Source organism: Verticillium dahliae, genomic scaffold (assembly GCF_000150675.1).
Source record: "Verticillium dahliae VdLs.17 supercont1.28 genomic scaffold, whole genome shotgun sequence".
In the NCBI taxonomy this organism is placed as follows: Eukaryota; Fungi; Ascomycota; class Sordariomycetes; order Glomerellales; family Plectosphaerellaceae; genus Verticillium; species Verticillium dahliae.
The window spans coordinates 53,918-62,977 of record NW_009276942.1 but is presented as its reverse complement, the minus strand read 5'-3'; the positions used below and the strand labels follow the sequence as shown (position 1 = coordinate 62,977).

The following is a 9,060-nucleotide window of genomic DNA, read 5'->3' as shown; positions in this document are numbered from 1 at the left end:
TCCCCCTCCTTGTCGCCCCAGAGTCGCCCCCGTGGCGCATGGTGACGGGGGAACCTGTTCGTGGTCCTGCTATAGGTTGATAGGCCCGGGTCGAGATGGAGGTCGAGGCAGGTACTCTACGTTTTTGTCTTCATCGTCGTCGTCGTCGTCGTCAGCGGAGCGCTTTTTCAGCGCAAGATGATCGGGTCAGCGGTTGTGGTCGGGACAGGTCGGTTAGACAGCGATCGTCAATGTGCGACGAGACGAGACGCGCGGTTGGGTTGGTGGTTTGGGCGGTTTGGGTGGTTGGGGGGAGAGCGAGGGGAGGGTGGTGGTGGTGGTGGAGGGATCCGTGGTGGAGGAGAAGATCAGGAGAGCGACGGACGGCGGGGGAGAGACGGCATCGGATCGGGGATGCGAAGTTGATGGCAGGTGGAAAAAGGTCGATGGAAATGCGATGCCTCAGGGGAGCGAGCTCAATTGAACCGAGTTGTGTGTGGAGAGGGGTGTGAGATGTCGGTCGAGCTGTGGTCAAGAGGTGTGCAGCAGTCTGGTCCGGTCCTTGCGAGGTGTTTCTCGGGATCAGGTTCGATGAAGGGACGTGGAGTCTTGGACGTGTGGACCACTGGTCCATCCGTGGAGTGGAGTGAGGAGTGGAGGCGAAGCCCCAGCCTGAGGTGAACCTGCCTGAGGTGAACCTGCCTGTGCTGGCCTCTCTCTGCCTGCCTCTGCCTGCCTGAGGTGAGTGTGCCTGCCTGAGCCTGAGAACGAAGCAGGCAGGGCCGGCGACCGCAGTGGAAGGAGCATGGGACGCACCAAAGAGCCAGTGACAGGTGAGCATGGCGCGGTGGGGGAGGCGAGTGGATCTCACACGGAATGAGGCGCCGTGCGCCGTGCCCCGTGCGTCCGACAGGCGAGGGCACGGGCCAACTCTGCATGCCATTCTGGCCTGCCCAGGGAGCCCAAGGGCCCTAAAAGGCTGCTGGCTGCTCGATCACAGGGGCGAGATCGACGCCACTGGACCCCCTAAGCATACATGGTACAGCGGCCTTTGCCATTCTCCAGCAGACAGCCTGCGCTACAGCGGCCAGAAGCCTTCTAGCGTTGCAGCGACAGGCTCTCCCCCTCCCCCCCTGACATGCCAAGCCTCGATGGACTCGCCTCTTCCCCCTTCTCCTGGCTGTCGGTTCCTCAATTAATCTTGAAGAGATTGATTGGCCTCCCCTCGTGGCCCTCGAGAGACCTGTCTGGCGGGTCACGACCTTGGTACTCTCAGAGGTGACAGGCCTGCGTGCGTTGATGTATCTACAAAGTAGAACCTGAAGGTACCTACCTACCTACCTAGGTACCTTAGGTGGTAAGGAGGTATCCTACCTGGTAGTGAGGTACCGTAGTGTTGGCAACCACACCAGTCTCATGCTGACCCCTGAGCTCACCTCGATACGCTTGGCATCCCAGGTCTTCTTCACATCACCAATCCACACACCTAGCAAGCGAGAGAGAAGAAGAGAGAGTGACAACCTCCTTCCAAGCTCCCGGCGGCATGATCGACGGGCCAGACCTCCCCCTCCCAGCCGACAGGGTCTCTCCAAGCATTCGTCAACCACGCCTTCAGGGAACATACCTGGAAAAAACAAGCTATGATCCTGACGACGACCACCTCATTGGCAGCTCCTCCACCAAACGGAACATTCCCCTCCTCGGACTCCATCCTAGTCCACGCTCGTCCAGTCGTCCAGTCATCATGCATTCATGCACTTGCCTCGATCGACATCAAGTGCCGAGAGCGTTCACCAACCGATCCACGGTGACATGAAGGTCCACGGTGACATGAAGGTCCACGGTGACATGAAAGCAAGGAAGAAGGAAGAAAACAAGTCTTCCGAGCTTGCCCAGACTACACATGCCGTCGTGGTTACACATGAATTGAGCTTGAGCGGCCTTCATTCCCCGGAGCCATTTACCACCAGACCCAACCTCATGAAACATGGCAGCATCATCGCAGCCTTTGTGGCCGTCGAGACAGTTCGAAGGACCAGATTCGAGAGGGGCACAACGAGAGAGTCCGCAGCTCATTAGTATGGGGTTTCAGGATGCCGCTGGAATGCAGCTGATACCCGCCCACCAGACCACTCTGCCATCAGATTCAAGTTCACGAGAGCCGAGGGCGAGGGAGGGGAACATGGAGGAGAGTGATGGCTTGGTCTCCCTCTCCCTCCCCTCTATCTAGGGCCCCCCAAATTCCCAAGGTCTGCTCTGCCGCACCATGATCCCTCCTGCGCCGTTCAGATGATCCGAAACAACCACACCCCCAGGCTTGCGGCCTCCCCCGCTTCCCGGGAGGTCCTCCTCTTCCCTCTCCCGTCTCAAGACATCGTGTCTCTTCTTGTTCTTTCGTCATCTTCATCGTGTTCCTGTCCACTGTCCACCTCTGCGCCAACCCATTCGCCCGCCGAAACGCCACGCCAAACCCGCCCTGCTCCGGTCTCGAAAAAGGTTCATCTCAAAGATTCCACTCCCTGAACGCCGTGCCACGCGCACCCTCCATGTGACCTCGTCCTTCTCCCATCAACTCCATGTACGCAAAGGCTAGGAACAATCGCATCCTACTCTCTATTGCACAGCCTTCTTGCCGCCCCTCAAACCCAGAGAGTCCAACCAGCTCCCCCTCCCAGTGAGAGATATCCCGTGCCGCACATGTAATGCATGTATGCCTCAATCCCAAACACCCGGGTCTCGAACCAAGGCCCAAGGCCCCCCGCCCAAAAGCAAAGAACAAAAACATTCCTCCGAACCCGACTCGCCCAGGAGCCAAACACTGGGGACCCGCAGCGCAGCGCCCCGCACCCCACTCACGCCGCAGCAGCGAACTTTTTTTCGGCAGACATGTTTTGTTCCCTCCCCCCTTCGCCCTTCGACGCGAAATCGCCGCGCTGGCAGTCTGACACGCTACACGCCATCGTTAGCTGTGTAGGTCCTCGTGAACAGGCCGTGGCGATCGACTGGGGCGGAAACAGAGAAGCGGGAGCTCACACCTCGCATAATGGGCGGGGATTCCTGTCGTCAGGCTCCCTCCCGTTCGCCCTCCCCCGGGGACTAACGAGGTTTTCTAGAACGCCTCGCTGGGACGGAAGAATGTTCCTGTCGGGGGTCCGGCGACGTGGAATCGGCCCTGTCGTATCACGCATCAGTCTGCATCTCCACCCCGGCTCCGCCATAGAAGTCCGGCACCTGCAGTTTGAGAGTGAAAATCTGTCGACCATGACTTGCAACGTCAGCACGACAAGGGACGAGGGCAGTGCCTTGCACAAAAGGAACAAACAACCGTGGACAGACTCGTGTGCGCCTTTCCATGTATTCTGCATACACGGTACGACAATATCCGTTGTGCCGCCTTGCTGCCGCTCCGGCTGTTGTAACGCTTGTTAGACGTTGATTTCACTCGACTGTGCAGCACACGACTGATGTGACGTGATTCATATCAAAATATACGCTTTGCTTTCCCTGATATTTACAACATGGTATAATTTTTGCCCTCACAGGCAGCGAGCCTCGATCAATTCACGCTCGCGTTGCACCGGCCGCCCATTCGGCTCCCGTGTGCGGCGGCAAACCCCACAAAGCGGGCCGCCACCCCTCCCAGTAGTCCAGGGCAGGGCGCGGCGGGCCCGCCCTCGCCGCGAGACAGTTGGCTCGGCATTACAGCCCGGCCATGTCTGGTTTCATCCTCACACCCGATTGTCCAATTTTTTCTGTTTGTACAAAAATAACGCAGACAATGACCGATCACAGCCTGGCCTGAGCCTTCTCAGCGTTCAGAGCCTCAGCCTCCTCGAGGATCAGCTCGGCGCAGCGCTTCACCCGACACCAAGCACCGTCAACATGGGGTTGATGGAGGGAATGGTGGGGAAGACGCCAGCGTCGGCGATGCGCACGCCGCGCAGACCGCGGAGCTTGAAATGCTCGTCAACGACAGCCATGCCGTCCTGTGAACGTCACCCATCTTAGTGGTGCCGCAAGGGTGGTAGACGGTGTGGGCGGCGCGGCGGGCGTACTCGGACAGGGCCTCGTCGGTCTGAATATCAGGGCCGGGAGCAACCTCCTTGGCGATCCAGTCCTTGAAGGGAGCCTGCTCGGCAACCTTGCGGGCAGCGCGCATGCCGTAGACGAGAGTGGCGGCATCGTAGCCCTCGGGGTCGGTGAAGTAGCGGAAGTCAAGCGCGGGCTTGACCTTGGGGTCGGCGGAGGTCAGGTAGATGCGACCACGCGAGCGGGGACGAGGAATGTTGGGGGTCATGCAGAACGTGTAGCCGTCCTTCATCTCGGGGTATCCGAGACGACCGGTGTTCAGAGTGAAGGGGATCTGGTAGCAGTGCATCATGACGTCGGCAATCTGACCTTCGGCGAGACCTTGGGGGTTGGCGGCGCTCTGAGTGGCACCGGCGTTGGGAGCCTCACGGCGCAGGAAGATGCCAGCGTCGGAGTCCATGGTGGTCTGGTTTTCAGGCACCTTCTTGTTGAGCTCCCAGAGAATGATGCTCTCAGGGTGGTCCTGGAGGTTCTCGCCAACGCCGGGGATGTCACGCACCACCTCAATACCGAGATCGCGGAGCTGCTGAGCAGGACCGAGGCCAGAGTGCAGCATGAGACGCGGGGTGTCAACGGCACCGGCACAGAGGATGGTCTCGGCCTTGGCGTTGACGGTGTGGCTGGTACCGTCCTTGAGAGTCAGGTTGATGCCAGTCACGGCGTCATCCTTGACGTTGATGCGCGAAACCCAAGCGTTCGTGAGGACAGTCAGGTTGGGGCGCTTCTCCTCGCCGCGGAGGATGGGGTGAATGTACGCCACCGAGGCCGAGGAGCGCTGGCCGTTGTCGGGGTTGTAGGAGACGGAGAAGAAACCAACACCCTCGGTCAGCGAACCGGTGTCCTTGATGTGACGGTTGAAGTCGGGGATGACAGGGACGTTGAGAGCAGAGGAGCAGGCGAGGACCCAATCCTTGCACAGCTGGTTACGGTGGCGGGCGTGAACGGGCTGGACGGTGTTGCGGAGGCGGTCGAGGACGCGCATGAAGACGGGGAAGGTCCAACCCTTGGCACCGAGCGACTGCCAGATGTCGAGATCATGCTCAAACGGGCGGAACGAGATAAGGGTGTTGTGAGAAGAGCAGCCACCGAGCACCTTAGCGCGAGAGTGACGGATGTGTGAGTTGCCTGTGCGTGAGAGAGAGAAAGGGGCCGCTGTTAGCCTCCGGCAGTGAGGGTGGGAGATAAGGGATAGCACATACCCATGGGCTGCTCGGTAGTGGGGTAGTCGTAATCCAGCTCGCCGCCAAGCAGACCCAACCACTTGCGCAGATCGAGGACGCGATCGTCAGTAAAATCGCTGGGACCGGCCTCGATCAGGAGGATGTTCTTGCGAGGGAGATACTCGGCAAGACGGGCAGCAATGACACAGCCGGCCGTACCACCGCCAACAATGACATAGTCGTACTTGTTGACGTCGGCCGCGGGAAGGTTATCGGTGGTGGCCATGGTGATGGTGTCTGGCGGGGACTAGGTGGTCAGATGCTGGTGTCCGGGGCGAGAGTGGTCAATGGCGATCGTCAAGTCGTCGATGGAGAGGGGAGGGAGGGTATCTCAGATGGTAGACGACGACGCTAGGAGAAGAAGAAGTTGGAGTACTGAGAGCAAAGGGCAAAAAGGAGGGGGGTAGAGAAGAAAGAGACGATGGTGGAATGTTCAGCTTTTTATCTAATACGGCGTCCATGAGTGGTCGACACCAATGGCGAGCTGACAGACCGATTGACTGATCGATCAGACCAGGGGCCAGCTAGCCGGGTGCTGGTGTCTGTCCGTCCGATGCATAAAGCCAGTACCGTCAGCTACCAGCACCGGCATGCCGAAGCAGCAACAAGGCGGGGTGACATGATGGTCAATGTTCGCCGTCTCATGGCCCACAAAAGCCATGGCGCCAACGCGGGCAATCGGGTGGAAAGAGAGATGGCCGGGGGCGTAACAGGGCGGTGAAAACGGCGCAGTCTCGTGGCCTTGACTCGCGGGCGGGCACTCGATTAGAGGCCGGCGCTGTGGAAAAATCAGGGATGATGATGTTTTGCTCGATGCTTGGTGGTTTGGAGTATGGAGTTGAGGGCAGGGGAGGGGCAGGGAAGGGTTCCCGCGTGGCCGGGCACTTTAGGGAACCCTGGATGTGACGGTGACCCTTTTTTTCTTCATGTTGCTGTCAGTCGACGACCCTGATTTCGACCCTTGCCTGGGAAAGGGTTGCGATCGACGGCGGCCGTGGTGAACAGTTCTCTGGGCGTTTCCGTCGACAAAAAGGCTTCCATGATCAATCGAAGGGACTTCGGGTTTGGCCTGGAGAGAGCCTGTGCCGGCAAGCCCGAGCTTGGTGGTGCCTTGGGTCTTGGTACCAAGGAGCCACTGGGTCTGAGGAAGTGACGGTGGAGCAGAGGTACCAGATCGATGCAGCAGGAGCGGAGCACCACACGGCAGGAGGTCCCCATAATCTTACGAGGCTACCAGAAATGTCCCTGCATGTCGTGACGTAGTGGTTGCTCCGCTATGTGGGCTGCCGAATGACAGGCAGAAGGAAAAAAATCTGCAAAGAGACTGGCAAGACTGGGCACTTGCACTGACACCGCGTCTCGTTGTCTCTCCACCCGGAACCATCGCTGTGCTCACCATTGCCAGCCATTGGTTGCTTGCCTCACGGGCTGCAACGCTTGCTGCCAAGCACCCGTTTCCAGCCTTTCCACTGGGGAGACTCCCAGGGCTCGAGAGCTCCACGAGCGAGGTACGTGCTCAAGGTGCTGTCTGTAGGTATCTAGCCTGCTAGCGTGTGGGTGGCGCCTTTGGCTTGAGGTAAGAGCAGCAAGCATACCGGTACGTATCCTTTACCGGAGCGGGCAAGTGCGAGTGCAGCCCACACAGCCCAGAGCAGGCAGTTGCAGCCAACAATCAGACACCAGAGCAAGGCAGCGTCGGCAGGCACGACTCATGGTCGAGCGGGGCCCGCAAGGCCCGGCAGGTGCTTGTCGTCTTTGATATCGACTAGCTGCAATCGAGTGCTCAACTCGGCTCACCATCTGACAATCACTTCTGCATCTCTAAAGACAAACTCGGCTCCTCCGTACCCTCGTGCGTCACACGCAATCTTTGTCGTCTTCCACCCCGTCTGACCCTGGAACCCCAAGACCCAGTTTGACACATGCACCCCTGCTTACTCAAAGCCAGCTCGGGCATCTGATATCGGAGGAAGAGCTCTCTCTCTCGTCAACACCACATCTCAAGTTCAGCCGGCAGCTCCACCGCCTTGAGAGCTTCACCCGACTCCCTCGGCTTTACCTTACCATACATTCATTGCCTTGTCTGCTCATCTCACCTGCAGTTCTTCCCTCTTCCCCTCTCCAGACATCAGCCCATACTCCAGACATCGACTTCGCATACCGCCCGCCCGCCCACCATGGTCACAATCACCAAGCAGGCCGACCGCCATACCATCTACAACGGTCGCCCCCAGCCCGCCAGTGATTCCCCCGCCTCCATTCCCTCCATCGACCCCTCCACCGCCCGTCCCGTCTGCAACGTCCACACCTCCTCCAAGGCCTCCATCGACGCCGCTATTCGTTCCGCACAAGCCGCTTTCCCCTCATGGGCGGCGACGCCACCTCTTGAGCGCTCGCGCATCTTGCAACGTGCCGTCTCACTGCTTCGCACAAGAAACGATGAACTCGCCCGCACCGAGACGCTGGACACGGGCAAGCCCTTCTCCGAGACGCAGGCTGTCGACGTCGTCACAGGCGCCGACGTCCTCGAGTTCTATGCCAACCTCGCTGCTGCCGGTGGTCTTGCAGGCGAGGCCTTCCGTTTGAGGCCCTCGGCTCTCGTGTACACGGCCAAGGAGCCCCTCGGCGTGTGCGCTGCCATTGGTGCTTGGAACTACCCCATCCAGATCGCTTTGTGGAAGTCGGCCCCTGCTCTCGCTGCTGGCAACTGTCTCGTCTACAAGCCGTCCGAGTTTACGCCTCTGCACGCCGAGCCTCTGGCCGCTCTCTTCGCCGAGGCGGGCGTGCCGCCCGGTGTCTTCAACGTTGTCTACGGTGCTGGCGAGGTCGGTGCTGCCCTGACGGCCCACCCCGCCATTGCAAAGGTCAGCTTCACCGGCCAGGTCTCCACAGGCAAGAAGGTCGCCGGTGCCGCGGCCGGCAGCATGAAGTACGCCACAATGGAGCTCGGCGGCAAGTCGCCTCTCGTCGTGCTTCCCGACGCCGATCCGGCCAAGGCTGCCGACGTCGCCATGCTCGCCAACTTTTTCTCCTCTGGCCAGGTTTGCACCAACGGCACCCGTGTCTTCGTGCCCAAGACCATGAAGCCCGCATTTGAGGCCTCGCTGAAGGAGAAGATGCCCCATGTTCGCGCCGGCGACCTTTTCGACCCTGCCACGAACTTTGGTCCCCTCAGCAGCGACCCTCACCGGGAGAAGGTCCTGTCTTACATCCGCGCTGGTATCAACGACGACAAGGCCACACTGCTTGCCGGTGGCCCCGACCCCATTCCCAGCAACGAGCTTCCCGCGGGCCTCAAGAACGGCTACTGGGTCCGCCCCACCGTCTTCACCGACTGCACCGACGACATGCTCATAACGCGCGAGGAGATTTTCGGACCCGTCATGACCATCCTGTACTACTCGACCGTCGACGAGGCCGTCACCCGCGCCAACACGACCGAGCTCGGCCTGGCCGCTGGAGTTGTCGGCAAGGACATCAACCTCTGCCACGACGTTGTCGCGCGGCTCGAGGCCGGCATCACCTGGATCAACACGTGGGGCGAGTCGCCCGCCGAAATGTCCGTCGGCGGCTGGAAGCAGAGCGGTCTCGGCGTCGAGAACGGAAAGAAGGGTCTCGAGGCCTGGGTGCGCAACAAGAGCACGCTCGTGGACATGAGCGGCGAGGTCGGCACGCCCTTTACAAAGCTGTAGAAAAAGGGAGAAGGGGAACATGTATATTTTTGATGCCTGATGATTTGGGTCGGAGCCTAGGTATATCTGTTGGATTGGCT

At 59.9% G+C, this 9,060-nt stretch overlaps 2 protein-coding genes across 2 annotated transcripts; one reads left to right on the top strand and one right to left on the bottom strand.

Moving 5' to 3' along the window:
• Positions 1-3,765: 3,765 nt before the first annotated feature.
• Positions 3,766-5,660, bottom strand: VDAG_09593 (choline dehydrogenase; the record flags this gene model as incomplete). Its single annotated transcript, XM_009658554.1, has 3 exons — positions 5,268-5,660; positions 3,926-5,193; positions 3,766-3,834 (listed from the first exon to the last, which is right to left on the bottom strand). The coding sequence occupies exons 1-3, from the start codon at positions 5,512-5,514 to the stop codon at positions 3,766-3,768; spliced, it is 1,584 nt and encodes a 527-aa protein (XP_009656849.1). The 5' UTR covers positions 5,515-5,660.
• A 1,805-nt stretch (positions 5,661-7,465) lies between these two features.
• VDAG_09592 (betaine aldehyde dehydrogenase) lies at positions 7,466-8,980 on the top strand (the record flags this gene model as incomplete). The annotated part of the gene is made up of 1 exon (XM_009658553.1): positions 7,466-8,980. The coding sequence occupies one exon, from the start codon at positions 7,466-7,468 to the stop codon at positions 8,978-8,980; it is 1,515 nt and encodes a 504-aa protein (XP_009656848.1).
• Positions 8,981-9,060: the final 80 nt, after the last annotated feature.